Source organism: Trichoderma atroviride, chromosome 2 (assembly GCF_020647795.1).
Source record: "Trichoderma atroviride chromosome 2, complete sequence".
Classification (NCBI taxonomy): domain Eukaryota; kingdom Fungi; phylum Ascomycota; class Sordariomycetes; order Hypocreales; family Hypocreaceae; genus Trichoderma; species Trichoderma atroviride.
In genome coordinates, this window is record NC_089401.1 from 69,233 (window position 1) to 91,530 (window position 22,298).

General features: G+C 44.9%; 6 protein-coding genes across 6 annotated transcripts; 2 read left to right on the forward strand and 4 right to left on the reverse strand.

The window, feature by feature from the left end:
- Positions 1-14: 14 nt before the first annotated feature.
- Positions 15-1,646, reverse strand: TrAtP1_002671 (putative secondary metabolism biosynthetic enzyme). The gene has a single exon (XM_014093770.2). The coding sequence runs from the start codon at positions 1,574-1,576 to the stop codon at positions 119-121; it is 1,458 nt and encodes a 485-aa protein (XP_013949245.2). The 5' UTR covers positions 1,577-1,646; the 3' UTR covers positions 15-118.
- Positions 1,647-2,922: 1,276 nt separating this feature from the next.
- On the forward strand, positions 2,923-5,619 carry TrAtP1_002672 (uncharacterized protein; the record flags this gene model as incomplete). Its single annotated transcript, XM_066111567.1, has 3 exons — positions 2,923-3,137; positions 3,194-3,248; positions 3,303-5,619. The coding sequence occupies exons 1-3, from the start codon at positions 3,038-3,040 to the stop codon at positions 5,617-5,619; spliced, it is 2,472 nt and encodes an 823-aa protein (XP_065967643.1). The 5' UTR covers positions 2,923-3,037.
- On the reverse strand, positions 5,572-6,849 carry TrAtP1_002673 (uncharacterized protein). Its single transcript, XM_066111568.1, has 2 exons — positions 6,683-6,849; positions 5,572-6,592 (listed from the first exon to the last, which is right to left on the reverse strand). Exon 2 carries the CDS (start codon positions 6,565-6,567, stop codon positions 5,680-5,682), a length of 888 nt encoding a protein of 295 aa, XP_065967644.1. The 5' UTR covers positions 6,568-6,592; positions 6,683-6,849; the 3' UTR covers positions 5,572-5,679.
- A 2,619-nt stretch (positions 6,850-9,468) lies between these two features.
- TrAtP1_002674 (putative NRPS-like protein biosynthetic cluster) lies at positions 9,469-13,371 on the reverse strand (the record flags this gene model as incomplete). Its single annotated transcript, XM_014093774.2, has 3 exons — positions 9,469-12,249; positions 12,312-12,823; positions 12,924-13,371. 3 exons carry the CDS (start codon positions 13,369-13,371, stop codon positions 9,469-9,471), a joined length of 3,741 nt encoding a protein of 1,246 aa, XP_013949249.2.
- A 4,919-nt stretch (positions 13,372-18,290) lies between these two features.
- Positions 18,291-19,662, forward strand: TrAtP1_002675 (uncharacterized protein; the record flags this gene model as incomplete). Its single annotated transcript, XM_014093775.2, has 4 exons — positions 18,291-18,484; positions 18,566-19,377; positions 19,443-19,552; positions 19,617-19,662. The coding sequence occupies exons 1-4, from the start codon at positions 18,400-18,402 to the stop codon at positions 19,660-19,662; spliced, it is 1,053 nt and encodes a 350-aa protein (XP_013949250.2). The 5' UTR covers positions 18,291-18,399.
- Positions 19,663-19,763: 101 nt separating this feature from the next.
- TrAtP1_002676 (uncharacterized protein) lies at positions 19,764-22,004 on the reverse strand (the record flags this gene model as incomplete). The annotated part of the gene is made up of 1 exon (XM_066111569.1): positions 19,764-22,004. One exon carries the CDS (start codon positions 22,002-22,004, stop codon positions 19,764-19,766), a length of 2,241 nt encoding a protein of 746 aa, XP_065967645.1.
- Positions 22,005-22,298: the final 294 nt, after the last annotated feature.

Genomic DNA, 22,298 nt, shown 5'->3' on the forward strand with positions numbered 1-22,298 from the left:
TCTAGACAACGCATAAAAAGAATCTGGTATATTGCCTAAATGCGCTATTTAGAATCGACCAATAGCGCTTGGTCCTGTTGAGGCATGCCAACTCCGTGAATATATGTAGCCATACTGGTTATTCAGCTATACCATCCTTGCTAACCCTAGATAGAAGCAAATGTGCAAGCTGGTCTAGCCCGTTTATCACAGCCACCATCTCTTCATCGCTTAAATCTGGATGGATTGAGCATATCCTGAGTACTAAAACTCCCCGTATCCTTGTTGTCAAAGGCGCTGCCAGGTTTTTCTCAATTGCCATTTGTGAAATTTTCATATTCAAATCATCTAGACTCGCGGCAGGAACATGGAGAGGGTGAAACCGGAAACAAATGATGCCCATCTGTGCTGGAGACATGATTTCCCAGTCCTTTAGGCACTGTAATGATGATTGCGCTTTCTCCGCCAGTTCAAACCCGCGATTGATAGCTTTGTCGATTGCATCTAATCCTAAGAGTTGAAAAGAGAACCACAATTTCATTGCTCTTGCCGGCCGCGTAAGTTCGGGTCCATAATTCCAGAAATTCGGTAGCGACTCAGCTGTCTCGGCGGCGTCCTGAGTATACTCTGCAGTTGTCCCAAAGCTTTCTGTAAGAAATTTGCGATGTCGCACGAGAATCATCCCGCAGCCATATGTTTGGAAGAGCCACTTATGAGCATCCCACGAAATGCTATCACAGAGCTCAACACCATTAAGAACGGCGCGGCGTGCTTGGCAAAGCAGAGCAGATGCACCGTACGCACCATCAGCATGAAGCCATAACCTTTGTTCTCTGGCGATGGCCGCGAGCTCTGTAAATGGATCAACGGTGCCAGTGTTTGTAGTCCCAGCGTTACCAACAATGAGGAATGGGATTTTGCCTGCAGCCTTGTCTTCTTCAATAGCTGACCTTAGCAATGTCGTGTCAATACGCATGCTGTCATCGCAGGCGACTTTGCGAATTTGGGCAGGGTGAAATCCAAGAATGCCCAAACCTTTTGCTAACGATGAATGTGTTTGACTAGATGTGTATGCGACTGCCTTGCTTCTTTCTTCCAGCGAAAGCTTCTGGTCCCGTGCTAACATGAGTGCGGACAGATTAGCCATTGAGCCGCCGGAAACAAAACACCCTCCAGCTGTCTCAGGATATCCGATTATGTCTCTTGTCAACCATGATAGAAAATGTTTTTCGACGGCACTAGGTCCGGAACTTTGGAACCAGCTACCAGCATGTGTGTTGTAAGCCGAGTTGAGGACCTCGCCTAACCAGGACAAATCAGATGCTGGCGAAGGAATGAAGCCAAAGAATTTTGGATGGTCCATTCGGACCCGATAACCAAAAATTGTCTCTGCATTCGAAAGAGTGGTGTCAATTGAGGCTGGAAGCTGAGGCGGTCTGGCGATATTCCCTATGTCTTTCTCTTTTTCCCAGGGAATTACTTTGACAATCGGTTGCGATGGTATGTTTTGTCTTTCCAGCACACAGTGGTCCAGCACTTTTTGTGCCAGTTCGGTGAAACTGCGCTCCGACATGACTGCTGTGCCGCCAAGGTTCATGCGTGTAAATGGACCAGTGCTGGTACTTGTCCACCCAGACAATCTTCCTATTTGCAATGTTTCTTTAAGCTGTGTCACTATTTACAATGGCATTTATATATTTAAGAAATTTGTTGAGTCATGCAGACGGATAACGTCGGTCACAGCTCGCCCGCTGTCGACCATCATCAAGGCGATACCGGCGACGGTTTAGCGACTTCAAGTAAGCCTTCCGAACCCCAAATTGGAGATCTTATGGAAGTGTGCTCCACATGCCCTACCCTATTCTCTGCCCGCGAAAAGCTCAAGTCATTCAAGCATTGAAGCTCCGACAGGAGCATATGTGTTAAACTCATGTGTCTGTGTATCAAAAGAACAACAAGTGGCATCGCTTGGTTCAAACTTTAGGCATGCATCGCCTGTGATGTATTCGAAATCTAATCAGCTTGCAGAGTGTAATATTTGCAGAGAGACTTTAAATAAACACTAGATTAGAAGGACATTGCGAATTTAGGTGATTGCCATAACCATGGACCTATATAATGAGCTTGAAACCTTTTATTCTAAACCAAAACCGACAGTATGTTGACACTTTCTTGTGCCCAATTTGAATCGTCAAAGGAAGGAAATATTTCCCTGTGTTTTGGCGGCAGCCGTGAGTAGCAACCCCGCTTCGTGGTTGGTAAGAATAAACCCCTAGCATCTCCAATTCGGGGACCGGCAACCAGCCCCCAAGAAGGCCGTAGAAACCCGATATCACAGAGTCGCATTTTGTAGGGATTCTTACAAATTAACTTGGCCAGAATAGCTATGTAGGTAGTAGTCATTAAGCGCCCAGAGGCAAGAGAGGATATCGCCACAATCAGTGATTATAAAGAAATTCCTCTACAAATGTTGTACAACATTGGATTGCTCCTTGAACAAGCCTAGAGAATCGCCTGAGGCTTAAACTCAATTTCCCACGAAGCTATAACACCAGGAATTCGAATAATCGTGCCTAGTTATAACAATTCGCATGTATATATTTGTGAGATTCTGTTCATAGGTATAACACTAGAAATCCGTGAAAACCCGCGTTTGTTTGATGTTATTGTACAGAGGTACAATACGTAGTGTTAGCGGTGTTAGCCAGTATGCAATCGCGCTGGATCGCGCGATGCCAGCTATATACTCCGAAGCAACTTTGCGGAGTTCCATGAGTAAGACGCCATAGCAGTACAAGGTGGGCATGGCAGATGCAATGGATAACCTCCAAATTGGAGTAGCGAGTCTTAGTGGCTTCTAAAAATGTTTAGTGAGTCTTAGTGTGTACCTAGCCTTGATTGGCACGCTTTGCAAAGGAAATCCAGCAACTACATGCACTTTAAGGCGCACTCGCACTGGTTCTATCCATGCCTTTTAAATCTCTGCACTCCCCAAATTTCCCCAAGTTTCCCCCACATCCTACATCCTGTTGTAGTTCGATTGTGCAGAAACAGTACTATGCCAAAGAACCAACAAGCACCCCCAAAGTCATACCAATGCCACCGGTGCAGCCGACTGTTCTCAAGGTCCGAACACCTCCAGAGGCATGAAAGATCGCGTGGGTGCCAATGTTTTCCCTCCAGCACGCAAACTCGTATTGACATAAGTCTGCAGATACGAAAGAGAAGCCATTTCGATGCCCTCAATGCCCAAAATCATTCACTCGAAAGTGAGACTTTTGTCAATTAAATTGAATATGACGGTGCTAATACGGATTTGAAAGAGATTTGCTCTCTCGACATGACCGCCTTTCCCACCGCTCGAAGATAGCATCAGACTCTATGTCTGCGGCTGTTCTTCCAGTACCGTACTCTTCTCAGCGCCCTTTGACATCCATTAATGGACTGCTGAATCCTCTCACGGAACGTTCCAGCACACCGCCAGACTTGAACCAAAAATCAACAGTCCAGGATACTAATGTCAGCTTGAACGCTCCTTCGGATGCAGCCGATGATTTGCCAATAGCCACGGGAGTATCAAAGCCATACGATGACAACATTGCTCCTCAAGACAACTATGTACATCAACAACTCAACTTTTCTCTCGAAAATGATCATAGCGAATATTTTGCGATCGGATCTTTGGACGATTTCACATCTTTTATGGACAGCGTCTCCGTTCCTACCCATCCATTCTCTCCGACTTACCAACCCGTCCCCTTGCTTTTCCAAGTACCTGAGCCGCCCTTTGTAGCCTGCTCCGACGGATATTTGCCGTCTAGTTCTTTGTCGAGCAATAGAAGGCTGGGCGAGCTAGTACCTAAGATTTCTGCCACTGCTCTGCCAACTATGAAGAAGTCCAGTCATACCTTTTCCCAAACCGAACTGCAGCTTCCTTCATTGCACCCAGAGGGCCACAAGCTAGCAGAGTCGATTTCACAACCGAAAGATCTCCATTTGCAAATATCTGCAGACTGTCGGCAGCGAATAATCAACGAGCTAGAGAGTTTTCCCAATTGTGTTGATGAAGACTTCACTCTACCATCAAGACACGTACTGGCGAGATTTTTTGGAGGATATTTTAGCTCTTTCCATGACCACTTTCCCTTTCTCCACGTTCCGTCTCTTAGGCCCGAGAATATCACGGCAGAGTTATTCATCGCCATCGCAGCAGTTGGAGCTCGATATACTCATGAATTGAACATAAGCATTGATCTGTTTCATGTGGCAAAGGCCTTGGTGCTGGAACGTATTCGCAGACATAAAGTCACACGTCGTATCGCTGCCAATGAAAAGATGTTTCAAAAGCTATCTGCATCAAGCATGCAACTGGAAGAAAGTAGCCGTCGAGGAGATCCTGGCTTCTTCAAAGACAGACAACAAAATACTATTGAAATATTAGAAACAGTGCTTCTTTTGGTTGCGATCACAACTTGGTCTGAGCCGGGATCCACGTCAGATGCTCTGTCGATGCGCAGCCTACTGGATAGTCTCATTCGCGAAGAAGAGGGACTTCGGGTTAACCAGGAACCATATGATGATTGGGAAAGCTGGATCCACTATGAGAATATTAAGCGAATCCTCTTTGTTGCTTTTTGCTTCTTGAATATGCATACCATGGTATTCGATCTCCCACCCATTATGTGGGCAAACGAGGTAGATATCGACCTCCCGAGTTGTGAAAAAGAATGGAGGGCACAGAGCAAGGAGGAGTGGGAAAGTATACACAAGACTGTGGCTCAAATGGGCTCAAATTTTCGAAACGCTTTTAGGGGACTCTTTTCTGGCATCGCTGAGACGCACGAGAGATTAAAGATGAATCAACCGAGTTTCTCTTCATTGGGAGGATGTGCCCTAATTCATGCTCTGATTCAAAAAATTTGGCTGGTCCGAAATGTTCAAATTCCTCTTCAGCAGCCTGAAGACCTCCTCACAGCAGATCAGATGGGTGCTTTTGAGAACGCACTTAGAAATTGGGCTATGCATTGGGAGCAGAATCAAGAGTCTTCAATGAACCCCTTGAGCCCCCATGGCCCAATTGCTTTCACCTCTACAGCTCTTATGAGGCTAGCCTATATTCGAATTAATATGAATCTAGGCCCCATACGCTATCTAAGTAGCTGGAATCCCCGATTGATCGCAGAGTCGCTTCATGCGAGCCCTTCAATCCAGCGAAGCGAGAGAGTGACGCAGGCGGCCCTTCATTGTGCCCATGCCCTCAGTATTCCAGTTAAATTAGGCCTGAACTATATCGCCGAAACCCAAGTCAGGTTTTGGTCAAACCAGCATGCTTTGTGTTCCCTGGAGTGTGCTTTATTGCTCTCAAAGTGGCTAGAATGCGTCACAGTGAAAGACCCCAGCCCACCATTGACACAAGCAGAGACACGGCTCCTGGAGTTTGTGGCTCAGCTGGTTACGGAAACAGAATACCGGGTTGGCTCTGGGAAAACGAATAAGAGAAATATTTTCCTCAGTGTGCAGACAGTTCGTCTATGGGCACGATTGTACCAATCTAAGAGCGTGTGGGAGGTGGTCACTTTGATTGGCGCCTCGCTAAACATATATGCGGATCTATTAGAACAGGATTGCTTGCTGGCTTGACGTCCAGTAGCTAGCGAAGAGGGTATCTATTCCATTGAAGTGTTTTCTCGTACCTGCAGCTCAATATGAGCCAACTCTCTCCTCGATTAGACCAGTAAACTTTATCATATCTTTTGAACATGGCTCCAACACCTCTTTTAATACAGGAATCCACCATTTTTCCATCCCCGAATTAAGCCCCACGGCTGTGGCATACTCGACATGTTCAGGGAAGAAACCGCTAAGTTCCCAGTCAATGATTCCTGTGATAGTACTGCCCTGCACCATAATATTGCGTGGTGAGAGATCACCGTGGGTAAGGACAAATCTCCCAGACGAGGTGCGCCGCTGTTTCTCTAGTATCTTCTGCCATTTCTTATGCTGAAACACTCCTCCATGAAGTCGATTGACACACCATTCATCGAATGACTTTTCATCTTCAAAGGGGCCACAGTATCTAGTAAAAGTGGTGTCGTATAGATTACGAGCAGGTTGTTGGTTAATGCGGCCGATGAATGGCTGGGTTAGAGTGCGCATATGTTGTATTTGAGCGCGAAGCTGCTCTTTGATGGAAGTCTGATCATCCTGGGACATATCCCTCCAGATATCTACTAGGGGTGTACCAGGAACTCGCTCGCTGACCATAACCCGCGCAATAGGCTTTTTGGTAACAATGTCGTAGGTTCCAAATACTTTGGGAGCCAATACACCATGCTCTGCAGCGTAGCTCATCATGTCGCCCTGGGAACGGTCTAAGCCATCCGGGTCGCTGACCTTCAAGGCTAGCAGCTCGCCCTTGGAATTGGTGTGTTCGAGAACGCGGTTTCCCCAAAAATTGTGAATCTCTTTTCCGATAACCGCATCCAGGTATGAGAATTTTGGGAACTTTGGGAGTAGGTCGTTTGTCTCTATTTTTTCCTCTTCTTTCATTTCTTTTATTGCACCTGGGACCTCCGTGGGGTTTTCCATGGTGGGCAACTGATTATGGATGAGTCTGCGACCGTGGATTGTCAGTAATGCTTGTTGAAACCCAGATAGGTAGCTGGACGGTGGCACTGATATGCAAAGGAAAGGGCGAGTTCACATTATTGCCTAATAAGCACGTGTATGGTAAGTTGCGCACGTGATCTCGGTGGCTAGGTACTCCCCTACGTACCTAGGTAGGTAGGTTGGTAGTGTGATGTCGAAATGCTATAATGCAGACGCCCGACATATCAAGGAAGGCCAATCTGTAACCCTTGATTAATCTCTCATATGCGGCGCCAAAACAATGTCGCCTATTATTGTTTGAATAGCAGAGAAATACGTCATCTACGGCGCCTAGAGGCATGGTAGCGCCAATCGTAGTTCGAAAATCTTACAGCGGACAGTTAAGCGCCGGGTGTGGCAATCCTGGCGGCTGATGGTTCATTAGCTTGCACCAACAGCCTAGGCCAGCCAGCCAATAAACGGCTTCTTCTGTAAAAGCACTTTGTCTTGCGTCTCTCCGGCTGTGGAATTGACAAGAAGAAGCTACTACCTCAGAGGCCTTAAGTTTACCCATAGGCCGAGGAAGCTGAAAGATTCTGAAACTATGTAATCTATGAAACATATTTACGACTTATATCCTTTTTTTGTGAACACTTTGAATGCTGATACTGAATAAAAGTTCTCTTTTTATGCTGAGACTTTCTTGAACGAGTAACGTATTAATGGATTACACCAGTGGTATGCATAATGACTATAGATAGATACTTCGATTCCGGTCTGCTTACTATTCTTCCGACCAACAACCACAATCAACAATGTTATTGTCCGTCCAACATGCATTACTATTAAACATGGACCAGCTTGATAATGCTGGACAACTCTGTCGGCGCTAAATTTGATTGGTATTGAATGATTTAAAACTGCTACAGCTATTGTAAAGAATATTTGTGCAAGACTGAGGTAGGGTCAAAAGTTATACACAGAAAGAAATTATATATAAGTGGCGGGCAATCTCAACAGTTCACACTTCTTTTGTACAACAATAGAGTATATACATCCGATTTCTATGTTTCTTTATCCATTATTTGCATATATCATCTCAAAATCCTCGAAAATACCACTGCAATGCCGTCCTATTCATCTGATTCTTCTGTACAATCCACAGTTCAACGGAACATTCACCTTATTCAGTTCTATGGTCCACGTGGTGGATGCGACCAACATTGGGCTCTATACGTCCCCGATCAAGATGGGAGCCCTAACGGAAAGATTGTTCACATTAGAGTGGCCAAGGCGGACCGGCATAGAGTAGAATCTTGCCAAATACACTTCGAGAGGTTCTCCCCTACTAGGACCCGAACGCCCTTCAGAGCTTTCCCTATCCCAGGTGCCACGGTTATGGCAACCCGCGCGAAGAAGGCTGGGGATGAGATATACAACGCCTTTTTCTCCGGGAGCATGAGCAGACCGGACTACCAGCAGTACAATATGATCATAAATAACTGTCAACATTTTTGTTACTTGGTTTTACGAAACCTGAATTGGAATCGCCCTATGGAGGTCTCTAAGGAGGCAATTAGTTACGTCGAATCTGAATCAACACCTTTACTCGGCATTGGAAATCTCGTTCAGGCTTTCCGAAGACGACAAGACCCTTTTCCAAATCCAATATTGGACAAAAATGGGATTTGGTGGCGATTTAACATAAATGGTCAAATGAAGGAATACTGGGACGAGAATACGGAAATCTGGATGGATCCGACTCCACGGCCTAGAGTTCAGATGTCTTTCAAATGAATTGGAGAGGTCTTCGTATTGTTGTTAAATGACGAAGACTTGAGTCTATTAGAATTATTGTTTATAGCAAGTTGGAGTATTTATATTGATTGCGAGGTTTAAGATGCACGTAACTTTACTTAACCTAGATGCTTAGATGCCTTCAACCGACATTATCTCATTTATTATGTATTCACGCATTACGTTGCATAACTAGAGCCTTGTTTTATTTATCCAATCAATGTTCATACGTCGCGAATCTTTTAGCACAAGTGATGAACTTGTGGAACTCTTATTGAAGCGCCGTGTCTAGGTATGAGAGGTTGGGAAATGTGATATAGATAGTTTGTCGCAATTTCTTCCAAGGTTCTTTTCTTTCCTTTCTCTCATTATTCCCTTTCTTTTACTGCTTCAGATAAATGTGCGAGGCTCTCTTTGGCAATCGGCTATCTACGGACAAGCGGCCAAGGCATAGGCAAGCATAGATATCTAGCCACATGACCATTTTATGGGCACTTTACCTGCTGGCAAATGTCAGTGAGTGAAGAAGATTCCCCGTCTGCTCTTCCTTGAATTTGCAGCTCAAGCGAGTTACCCGGTCCTCTACCGATAGCAACATATATTGAAGCGGCAACTATAGAGCTTCTAGATGGCTATAACACTGAATTCTAAAGAACGGCCACAGTCAATGAACACTTTGTCGTAAACTATGGACCTCTCGTGTATAAAAATAAAGGCTACGCAATGCTTCTTGTGGAGAAGGTAAAAGCCGTTCCTACTCCACGCCTTTATGCCATCTATCGCGAAGGAGAAAAGCCCTGCATTATTATGGAGTTCACATTTTGTTCGCCGCTCAGTCAAATATGGCCATGTCACTCTGAAGATGAGAAGTCGCCAACTACCCACCAACTTGGGAACATTTTCTGATTTACTACTTGATAACGTATCTCTTCTAGCCTCTATAGGATCTTTGGTATATAATGACTTATATGAAGCGCTTGTAAGTTGGCAAATGTTGCTTCGATCTCTCTTTCACTTTGCATAAACTTGACGAGATATCATGAAGTTCATGCGGATTCATCCTTCCCTACTTCTGTACATATATATATACACATAATCCTATACTTAAAGCCTTCCTTTCTTTCTCCAAGGAGCAATAATATTTCGCGGCCCTTTCATTACACGCGGTGAAGTCCATATGTGATTGTTGGTTTCGCTGCCTACCATGAGGTTAGTTAAATATTCTTTCACCTGTATTGGCATCCCAGCCCTTCCTGCAGAGTCAATCCACTCTGCAAAGTCGACTTTGGAGAACTTTGCACCGTGCTGCCTCTCTAAGTATAGTGCAAGCTGATCCAGCCGAACCCAGTTGCTCTCGACACCACAGTGGTTGCGATATTGCAAATTTACTCCTTGGCTATCACGTCTATCCAATACGTCAGTCACAATATCTTGTGCCACGTCATCAATTCCAACAAACTGCAGCCATCTATCTACCAAAGGCATATGAGGAACACTCCTTAGTCTCTCTGCAAAGCTCAGAATATTGTGCATGACATCAAGCTGGGGCGCATCGGGCCCGAGGACGTAGGATGGTCTGTGTATCATAACTGATAACCCAGAAGCAGCATGAACATTTTCAAGATACTTTTCTGATGCCCACTTGGATGCGATATATCCGTTTGCGTTTTTCTGAGGTGGAAGGACGGATATTGCCTCTTCATACAATTCATCTGTTCCAAGCTGAACAACACCAGCTGTCGAGACGAAATGGAAATGCAGTTGTGACTTATCAATTGCGTGCTTCATGGCTAGCCGTACGATTGCTTTGGTAGACAGGACGTTGGCTGCACGAAGAGTCCAATAACTTCGAAGGAATGAGACGTCGGCGCCATTGTGGATTATTGCTGAAGCTTGAGAGAAGACACGTCTTGCAGCATCATCGGAAAGCCCAAGATGAGGATCTCTCAGATCCCCGGGATAGATGGTCACTTTTGGAGAGCCAACAAGAGGCTTTGAGATATCTCGAATAGCGATACAGTGCACTGCTTTCACCGTATTGTCGCTAACCAAGCCCTGTAAGATGTGTCTGCCAAGAAAACCGGTAGCTCCTGTCAACACCACTACTGTCCCACTTGGGGATCCGCCAGTAAGCTTTTGATTGCTACCGATTGATGCGACGGCTGGAAACTGCTCATGACAGGCCACCTCGTCTTTCCAATCAATATCTGGTTCACTTTCGCGAGGAGCGCTATTTTCGATGACCAGTTTGTCTAGCAATGTTGCCATTTGCCCTAGCTTACTCGCTTCAAAAAGTGAGGCTAATGGAAGGAGAACACCGAACTGATTGTGTACTTCATTTTGTACGCGAATAAGAAGTAACGAATTGCCGCCGACAAGGAAAAAATCAGCATCCGACGTAATGATATCCTCAGTCGCGATATCACTGAGCACAGAGAGCCATATTTGCTTCATTCTCCCTTCGCTTGGACTTTTCAATAGCTGTTCTTTATTGTCGTCTTGCTGATTGTCGTGCAGCATAGCAGCCATTTTGCCGAGAGTGCTGGCCTCGAACAGCTTCACTAGTGGGATATCATGGCGCGTTCGTTCCTTGATTTTACTTTGAACCTTGATTAGCAGTAGCGAATTACCGCCCATCAAGAAAAAGTCGGAGCCCTCTTCCAGTTTCTGGTTATCAATTAGATCACCCAAGGCATCTCTCCATATCTCTTCCATCTCATGTTGGAAATGCGCACTCCGACCTTGGACGAAACGCGGCGAAAGATTTGGAGGCTCAGCTGTCTTCTTCAGCGGCGATGTAGATAGGAATTTTCGATCTACTTTTCCATGGTGATTTAGTGGCATAGACGGCAGAGCCACCACGACAGAAGGACGCATGTACTGTGGCAGTGAGAGACCAGAAACAACGTTACGGAGCATGCTGTCGATTACTGGCCCGTTGGTGCCGTACTTGTTCTGAACTTCTTGCGCAAGTGTCACATGCGCAACGAGGAATGCAGATGCCGCGTCCTCCTCGTTATTGGACCGAATATGACAGACAGCTTCCGAAATATCGCCTTTTCCTGCTGTTACCATAGCTACCTCGACTTCTCGAAGCTCGAATCGCTGGCCTCGTAACTTGACTTGCGTATCGCCGTTAATGCGGCCCAGGGCTACAAAAACGCCATCTTCTCGCATGTAACCGCGATCGCCACTAAGATGCGCCTGTGTCCACCTGTTGGCAACTGCTCGGGCGCTGGCGAGTGCATCCGTTGGAAATCTGGCTGCCGTTAGGTTTGGCTGGTTTATGTAGCCAGAAGCAACGCCAGCCCCCCCAATGACAATTTGACCCGGAACACCAGCGGGAAGAGGGTGGTTGTCCTGATCCATGATGTATACGCTATAATTTGGCATGGCTTTGCCTATAGGGAACGATGAAATGTCCAATCTGTGATCTCGATATAGAATCTCATGGGCATTTGGGATAATTGTCTCTGCGGGGCCGTAAGCGTTCAAAAAGCGCAGGTCCAGCTTCTCCAGCTTCCTGATCTTTTCGATCAAGTTATTGCCAATCTCCTCCCCAGCGGAAATGTGCCATTCCCATGAGGATTGGCGCAATTGCAAAAAGTCACCGTGTTCAAGCCAAGATGTGGCTTCCGAAGGGACTGCAAGCGTCAAGGTTATCTTATGAGAGGTGATAAGAGCAGTTAATGCAAATGGATCTCTGCGAACATCTTTTCCAGCGACAACAACAGTCCCGCCAGTGGCTAGTCCAAGCAACGATTGCCACCAAGAAACATCGAAGCTGAGGGCAATCTGCTGGAGGACGGTCTGGGGCTTCATAGGAAAGGTTTGAAGAAACCCTTTAATGGTGTTAGTGACCATTCGGTGAGGAAGGGAAATTCCCTACTCAAATATTAGCTTGGAAACAAGACGTTGAATTAGTACGAAAGAGGCCAATTAATTACCTTTGGCGCACCAGTAGATCCGCTCGTATATAATACAATGGCTTCATCTGAAGGCGTAGAAGTGTAAGAGTCAATGACTACCGCCTCCCCAATGTGACTGGTTGTGCCGACGTCGATTATAATTGCACTCTGTGCACCGCCTACATCTTCACAAAGCGTTCTGGTCGCATCGTGAATAAGAATAGCGGCAACATTTGCGTCGCGCATTATAGATTTCAGCCTTTCAGCGCCATGTGTAATTTCCAAGGGGACATAGCTCCCCCCTAATCGCCAAATTCCGAGCATAGAGCATATCCAGTCCACAGTCGGCTCTTGGAGGACACCAATCCTAGACTTGAGTGAGATACCTGATGCAGAAAGCGCATGGGCGATTTGAGCTGATTTATTCATCATTTCGGCATATGAAAGCTCAGCTCCATGCGTATCCTTCAGCGCGCTTGCACTAGCGCGCTCTGTAGAGATAGTTTCTAAGAACCCATGGAGAGACCCAAGTTCAACGTCGAGGCTAGTTCCTATATTATGGGCAGTAGGAGTTAATGATAAATCTCTGTCAATCATTTCAGAGAGCGTGCAAGGCAGCCTCTCTGTTGAGGGGAACGGTGCTGAACCTACCTTGCCCTAGTTGTATGGCTTTTCGAATCGCTGCCCCGTTGAACATCTGTGGCGTAAGTCCTGAAAGATGGATATCGCTAGTGAAAGCATCCATTAAGTTAATAAAACAGTCCAGCAGAATCTGGGCCTCGCGTTCAGTATAAAACTCTTTCTGGACCATAAATGCTATCCAAGGATCACCACTGGGCGGGTCAATGACAGCCAGCATGATATCGTACAGAGTTTCCCCTATCTCATACTCATTGTTCTCTATCGTACCATCTCTGAAGGATCTTGACTCTCTTGTCGGAATATAGTTGATGAAAGCTTGGAACAGAGGACTGTATGAAGGGTGTCGAGTAGCCTCAACTTCATTCAAGATGACGTCAAATGGCACCGCTGAGTGATTCAAAGCGGCAAATATTTTATTCTTACTTTCTTCCAGCAACGTCAGAAATGACTCTGACATTTGCGATCGCAGCCGAAGCGGAAATAGATTCAAGAATATGCCAATACTGTCTTCACAACCTGGATCGTTATGCCTGTTTGCACTTGCCACGCCGATACAGATATCTTCCGATTGGGCTAGCCGACTTAGCAGAATCTGAAAGACGGTCACATAGAAAATGAAAGGAGATTGGATATATCCCTGTTTTCGAAGACCTTGAAGCTTAGCTGTAATGGCAGGATTCAGCCGCCTTTCTGCTCTAACATGGCGGTACGTTGTTCTAGCTGTTGGGCGAGATCGGAGCGTATTCGGAGAGAGCGGAAGAATGGGGAAAATTTCTGGAAGATCTTGAAACTCATTCTTCCAAAATGAGATATCATCTGCATACTTTCCTGTACGAAGGCGCTCATGTTGTCTTTTTGCGAATTCATTTTGCTGGAAAGGCGGCGGTAGCTTTATTCCTTCATAGGCTAGCCTTAGTTCCTCAGTGATGGCTATAACGCTCATCCCATCGATATTTATGTGATGGTATCCCACGATTAAATGATGTCGGGCCGATGATTCCGTTAGGAGCATAAGTCGTAAAGTTTCACCTCGAGTAATGTCATAAACATGATTGTTCATAGCATCGATTTCTGTGCGCAATTGCTTTTGAGACCCATTCTTTGTTTCCAAGTATAATGGAGACTCGGCCAAAATTCCTTGTTTTGGTTGATGGGAGCTGTCAGCGAAGAACGCCGTCCGTAGACCTTCATGCCGACTTGCCATCTTGCGTACGAGCCGTGATAGCAGTTCAATATCAATATTTGCTGTGATCAAGAATGAAACTGTTCCGTTGAAAAAAGTTGGATCTCCGACAAGCTGACTCATAAACCAAAAGCCTGACTGTCCAAAAGACATTGGAAGAGTTTTGACAATTTTTTGTTGGGGAGACGATTGTACGTATTGTTCAATCTCATGATTCACAACAGGTCTGCCTTCCGGTTGCCCATCAACTACACGAGGGGTGGAATTATGCGATTCGAGCTCGATGTCTTGGCCAGAGCTGATCGAAGATGTTGCTCGAGAATATGTTCTTGGAGTGTCATGAACGAAAGCAGGTGGAATGCTATCAAGGTTATAACGCGTGCTTGGTACCGAATCGTGCCTTGTCTCGAGTAAAGATGATCTTTTGTGCCCATCTGAAGTTCTCAGACGTATACAGCCTAGAACATTTAATTTGGTTCTGTTAGAATATGTTGTTCTTATTCGGAAATTGAAGAAGTCTGTCCGGTCTCCATTTCTCTCATGGCTGCCGGTCGACTGAAGTTCAAGGGTCATCTCAATAACAGTGTCTTGTTCTTTCAAGTCCATCTCATTCTCAATAAAAAAATCGTCAAGTTCGAATTTTCGAAGAATTTTCGATCCAGAAAACTTCAGAGATGCCTCAGCAACCATCTTAACATACCCAGACGCCGGGAAAATGCCTGGCAACGGGACCTCATTGTCAACAAGGGACAGTAGCTTCAAAGGATGTAGCTTATTGCGCCAGGTTATACCCAAGCCTAGCGGATCGATGCTTGGGATTCCAAGAAGAGCATGTGCGGTATGCGTTTGAGGTAGAACCCTGTTGCCGGTAGAAAATTGGCTTGACATTACGTCTTCGTAATATGGCAATACTGCCCAAGGTCTCATTCACCGCGAGGCGCTTGGAAAAGAGTAATTTGTACAACTTAATCTTGATTCAACAGTCTCAGTAGTGGAATGTCTCATACACCATCGTCGGAAAAAGCGAGTATAGAAAAGAGAAGTGCGACGAATATTTTATACGGCGGACAGAATAAGCCCTGAATGATGGCGGTTTGACGCAGCTGAAAGCAAGAGCTTAGCTTATACTTTATGCACACTGGCCGTTAACAACTCTGGCAGTTTGTTGCGAAATATATGTGAAAGATGATATTGTCAAATAGCAGTTATAATAGCTGTATAATAGATATATTTGCTTGCGCCGACATAGAAGCAGATCAACAAGTTTGGAAACAAAAATTGCAGAGTTAGTGTCACTATATAGGTCGGTATACGGCAGTACAGCCCCCACGCCGAGCAGCTGGATACCCTATCTTGAAGAACAAGAATGAGCAGTACAATGAGCTATCGTCAGCGTAAGATTCAAGCTATTGTCTTTACGAGCTACTTCCTTTACGAATATACGGCTAGTAAGACATGCGTAAGCTCGATATACGAGATACTTCATCATACGGCTTCAAGGATTGTCTTTAGCGCGTTACACAAATACAAGGCACAACCAATAGTCTGTACTAATGCATATACGTATTCACGAACAAAATGATGACTGCATGTATCAATAGTTTATAATGCTTACAATTATATATCATCGTGTCATATTTTGACACTAATCCTTAGCGACTAAGCGCAATGGGGACTTTAGGTGGCTTCGAATGATTCTGTTGACCTCGATCAGCTGGCAGACTGATCGAACCTGGTGGCCTTAGCTACACACACTGGATTGCCTTCATCAGCGCAGCAGCTTTGCTCACGACTATTAATAATTTGGGCTGGCACTACAATTTTAAATTGTACGTGGAATACTACTGCTACCACCATACAAAATGGCTAAAAACTAGGTTCTAGCAATTCGTGTTGTTTTTTACCCTACTGTTCAAAACGCTGCCTTATAAAAACTAACAAGCTGCACAACGCTTATATTATAGCCGCGATGCCAACAAGCAAGCTGATTAAAATCGGTATGTAAGGCTATTAACTAAGATGATGTAATTACTTGGCTTAGATGCATCTGTGTAGTCTAATACTATTAGTGTTACAACCGAACAGCTTAAAGATGCAGTAAGATCGGAGAGCGGATATGTGTAAAGCAAAAATCCCTTATATCAGTCTTTCACACATATCTATGTAAGCCTAAACCTATCGTATATTTGAGTTGAGTAATTGTTTGGACTCAATAACAAAGATCAAATTTTGAATGAAACCTTGCTCATATTACTATGACTGACTCTCCATAACTGGTTGGACTATATAACAGTCTGTTAACATAAATAGTTATAACATATTGCCTTTCTTGGGTACTTGTTGTAATGCAGCTTTTCTTTTTTCTTTTTTTTAACTACTAATAGCAGAATAGGAATATTTTTACTCCATCAAATTGAACCCGTTACGATTTATTGTCGAATTCTTGTTTTGCTCATATGTTATCCATATCTACAATAGTGGTTCTATTATGACAGAGCGAACAGACTTTTTCTTTCGTAGTTTTCGAAACACAGCTATTGAAATACAGATCTGTTCTTTATTTAATGCAGAAGTATATGACGAATCCATATATGTCTCAAGATAAGATGGATGTGATGTACCTGCATTTGTTATCTTAATTTTCGCGACGCACATAGACCAATAACAATAGAGAGGCAAATGAAGAGACGCTTTTACTTGCCGAGAATCTCTTGGCATGTAAATATACCGCCACTTCGATTCACCTAATGTCCGAGATTCGATCATATTGCGTTATTTCTCATTTTCTAGCCTAATTGTTTCTATAACTACCTGCCCTTTTTAGACTTGGACGCGGGGTTCATGATCAGCACGCCATATATTGTGTGTATGGTAATAATGAACTGGATAATGTTTACTGATAGATACTACAGGAGGATGTATTTTGTTATATCATTGAGCTTTTTTCTCTTTCGCAACTATTCATGAACATTTTAGCTCAAAGTGATATTCAATATGTTGCCTAAACTCTTTTCTTTGGCTGTTGTAGCAACATTTATTGTTGATATCACTGCTGGTCCTATTTCCCTAGATACTGTCCTTGACATTGTGAAAAGAGAACTTCCAAGTACTCATAGGCTCCATGAACGCCATCTTTCTCCTTTAGTTCACAAATGGACTAAGAAGGAGAAGGTTCCGCGTGCAGTGAATCTGCCTATGAGAATTGGCCTTAAGCAAGTCAATTTAGCTGCTGGAGACAAGCGGCTGTTGGAAATGTAAGAAAAGTCAGCTGGATTCTTTGGGCAATGAAAAAGAATCCTTGCGTTTCCATGCCCAAAAGATTCCTAAATGGCCTTCATACGAATACTAATTGCGTGCTATAGTTCTGATCCTACGTCTTTCCACTATGGTAACCATATGACTCCAGATGAGGTTATCGATTTCTTCGCACCACCGCAGTCTAGCGTTGACGCAGTTATAACATGGCTCACTGAGTCTGGGATTGCTGCAGATCGCATCGGCCAATCAGCAAACAAACAGGTGCTTTCTGATCTCATCTAATTGACATTGAAGGTTTTGTTAACGGGGTCTCATTGACCCTCATATAGTGGCTACAATTTGACGCCTCTGTTGAAGAAGTAGAATCTCTCCTCTACGCCGACTTTTTCCTATGGGAACACAATTCCGGCAGTGAAGATATAGCTGCAGAGAAATATCACGTTCCTATCCATATTCAAGAGCATATCGACTATGTAACCCCGGGCACTAGACTTCGAACAGGCAGCGCCAAGACCCCTTCTAGCATGCCCAGCAAGAAACGAGCTGCTAGCCTCTCGGGGCGACCCGATGTATCCTTGTTGCCTGGTTTTCCTAATCCCAATAGTACTACATGCAGTATTTATGTTACGGCGGATTGCACAAGAGGTAAATTTCTTGTTCTCCGTACAGAGATATATGCCTCCACCAAATTGTTTTGGTATGCGCTTGACGAGAAGCCACTGACTGGTTCTAGCCCAGTACTCAATCCCGAATGGCACAACGGCATATCCAGGAAACCAGCTTGGGATTTTTGAATCGTCAAATGATCATTATAGTCGCCAGGAATTGGATGTGTATTTTTCTACGCTCTATCCGTAAGTTGGGAAACAATTACTACTACGATTCACAGTTAACGCCTTTAATCGCCCTAGTTATATACCCAATGGCACATGGCCAGAAGAAAGACTTATCGACGGGGCAGTTGGAGCAATTGAAGATCCTTCTAATTTCACAAATGTGGAGGATGGAGCTGAATCAGCGCTGGACTTTAATTCAGCCATCCCGATGATATACCCCCAAGGAACAGTTCTTTTCCAAGAAGATGACCAGTGGTACGAGTCTCATGGTGGATACAATGGATTTTGGAATAGTATGTCTGCAAATTGGCACAGAAAGTGCCTGTCAATACTCTCACACTATGTTTCTTTCTCTAACGACCGGATTTTCACAGCTTTCCTTGACGCCATAGATGGCAGTTACTGTACATATAGCGCATTTGGGGAAACAGGAGACTGCACTGACCCAGACTGTTTGGATCCTGTGTACCCTGATCCCAACCCCGGTGGATACAAGGGTCAGTTACAGTGCGGTGTTTATAAGCCAACCAACGTTATCTCCATATCATACCATCAGGTAGAAGGAGAACTCCCCGACTCATATTTTAAACGACAATGCAACGAATGGATGAAACTAGCGCTACAGGGAGTAACCGTCATTACTTCCTCTGGAGATGTCGGTGTAGGCCAAAAAAGCCAGTGTGGTGGTGACGAGAAGCAAATATTCTCTCCACATTCAGCAGCTACTTGCCCGTACGTCTTAGCTGTCGGGAGCACTCAATGGGACCGCTTCGCCAACGCAACAGGGCCTGAGTTACCTTATGAGAAACTGAATGAAGTTGCGACAACCAGATTTGCAAGCGGTGGAGGCTTCAGTCAAATTTTTGGAACCCCCAGCTACCAACAAGAAGCCGTGGCAGCATACTTCGCCCAAGTTGAGTCTTCTCTTCCCTTTGATGGCTATGATAATTTCGTCGTTGATGGAAACTATTCATCCGTCAGTAGTGGCGTTTATCACCGCGGAGGCCGTGGATACCCAGACGTTGCTGCTGTTGGAGACAGACAAGTGGTCTTCACCGGAGGCCAATGGCAGCTAATAGGAGGGACTTCTCTCTCATCGCCTGTTTTTGCGTCAGCGATAACACTGATCAATGAAGCGCGACTTGAAGCGGGGAAAAGCACATTAGGCTATTTGCATCCGGTTTTGGTAAGTTAAGACTATTCACTTTCGATATCTTTGAGTCCAATGATTGTTTACAATATTCCCCATAGTATTCAAACCCTCAAGTTTTTCACGATGTCACGGTTGGTCACAATCCAGGATGCAACAATTCCCCGGGGTTCCCAGCAGCTAAGGGATGGGATCCAGTCTCTGGCTTGGGGTAAGTAATAACCACCGACTGGTGAAAGATACCCTGTTCTCCCGAATTAACATTTTGATGCTAGATCACCAAACTTCCCTGCGCTGATGGACCTTTTGTTGAAATTGTGACAAGCAGCAACACCATTTTCACATAATTTGAAACGGGACTTCTGGTTATGATGTTCATAAATATACTATAAATATTATACGTGCACCCCATTCAACACGCTTCATGGCTCATAGAACTCCAGCATGTGTGTTGGCAATTGACCATTGCAAATTGACAAGTATATTCTCCCTACTATCGATCCGATGCTATCAGAATCTTTTTGGAAATTGTGAGCAGTATCCTGGCTGTGCTCGCTTATACGTCGAATTGCGGCGCCGTTGGTGATGCCACTAGATATATCCACCTGGCTGTTGGTATACTTGTAAAGTTTAGATTTGTGAGAGTTATGAGACTCAAAGTTAGAAGGGTATGATCGGGGTCCAATGTTTTCGGAGAATCCACGATGTAACGTAACCCCAATGTGATTTCTAACGTACGCGTAGATGCGCCTTGAACCGAATCCGAGATAATTTGGCGTTTCCTGGACCAGGAAAAATCGCTCTCGACATTGGCGATATAGGCAATTAAGAATGGTTGCAATTTGTTTTTGGTAATCCTCTAAATACTTAATTGTTACTGAAAGCTTCTTAGAGCTCAGAAACTCTACAATATTGCCAACTGTCTTGCGCGATGTTTCAAGGCACCTTTGATCAAGATCGAGATGAGATAACTTGATCCAAACGTCTAGGATAGAATCCCAGGAACATCGTTCTAGAGCTGAAATGGCTTCTGGAGCCTCAATAATTGAGCCAAAGATGCTTCTGACAATATCGTTCGTTGCGGGCTCCGCAACCTTGATAAATTCCAAGTGTAAACATCGTAGGTCAACGGCTTGAGAAAGGGCGTATATATAAGCTGCAGACATGAGAGATAGAATCTCAACACATTCCATCGCCCGGCGGGATGCAATGAGGGCAAGTGAATTTAGAGACTGATTTCCCATCTCTGCATTCACAACGTGTGGGCTGATGGGATGGGCGAGAGACGCCAACTCAGACATGTATGCGGCCATAGTGATATCGATTCCCTTGAATGTATAAGACAAGCTAGGTTCATCAACACACAGATTGGAGGGCAGCCCATTGTTAAACTTATTGCTAATGAGTTCCGTGCACTGCGCAAATAGCAAACGGCCTAGATTCTGCATAGCTAGGATGGTCTTCTCCATGGCTGACGTAATAGACATGGCTTGAAAGTTGCCTCCGTGATGGATGCGCCCGCCTTCGACGTCGATCAATGGATTATCCGTCGTCGAATTTAGCTCAACTTCAATTTGTTGCTGTGCGAGAAACAAATCCTCCAACTGCGGCCCAATCCACTGCGGCGCAGTTCGTAAAGCATACCGGTCTTGTGCTAGTCCTCGTCCTTGAGGGTTGCTCTGCGATGCCAGCCGAGATCCCTGAAGAAAGCTGGTGATATTGGCGGCTGCCTCTTCTTGTCCCCGATGGGGCCGGATAGCAGAAATAAAAGGGTCGTAGTTATATGTGGTCCCAGAAAGCGCTTCTGTTCCCATTGCTGTTAAAAACTGTGACAGAACCGCCAGCTGTTTGGCTCGATGGATGACCAAAGCTGCAGCTGCAGCACTTGCCGATGTGCCATTGACAATACCAAGACCTTCTTTTGCCTGAAGGCGCTGTGGTTCTAATCCTGACACCTGAAGCGCCTCTCTAGCCGTGACAACGGTTCCAGCAAGGTTGCCGTAGCTGGCTGCAATTCCGACACGCATATAGATATCAGCGTTTCCTTGCACAGCTCCAGCAATGTAAGACAGCGGACCGAGATCTCCAGATGCAGAAATACTCCCACGCAGCGGTATAACAGGAATAATGTCTTTCTCGAGAAGAGACATTACTGTACCAATAACGTTCATTCGCACTCCTGAATGTCCGCGTAGAAGGGAATTCGATCGAATCAGCATAGTTGCCCTTACAATTGCTCGAGGCAAGGCGTGACTGCGCAATATGCCTTGACTCGTTGCATCTTCATGCGCCACATGGCCCATATCAGACGGTAAGAGTATTCCGGCGTTGAGAAATCTGATCAGTCCATCTTGCAGGGCTTCAGTCTCATCTGTGCGAGTATCAGCACTGCCTCCGAAGCCAGTGGTAACACCATAGACAGTTTGTCCTTGGGCTAGCTCTTGCTCTAAAAAGTCAACGCTTTGTTGAACTTTGGTGTGGACGGCAGTATCATCGGATATGTATGATGGTCTGCCATGTAATGCAACAGCAACCACCTGAGCGACTGTTAATGACTCTCCATCGATGCAAATTTTGTCATGCGAGGAAAGAGTGGTTTTGAGCGCTACATGTTCGCGGATGACTAGGTTTGTGAAATCATGATATGTTGAATTTTTGTACATTGATAAGGCTTGGGCAAAAAAATAGAAAGTACTGTAAATAGCCAGCTTCAAAAACACTTAAAGGCTAATTTGATTGGATCTTGCAGCCAATTGATACTAAGAGATACTATTGCATCTTTATACTGGAACGTATTCTACATGGTACAAGGAACAACATTCCAAGAGTTGACGCTATCCCTTTACTACGTCATGTCTGGCTTACAATCTTGTTTGTCACAAATATTGACTTAGATTTGTACAAAACATAGGGGGCTGGTGACTACCCGCGGGCAATTCGGAGCTACGCGTCTTATG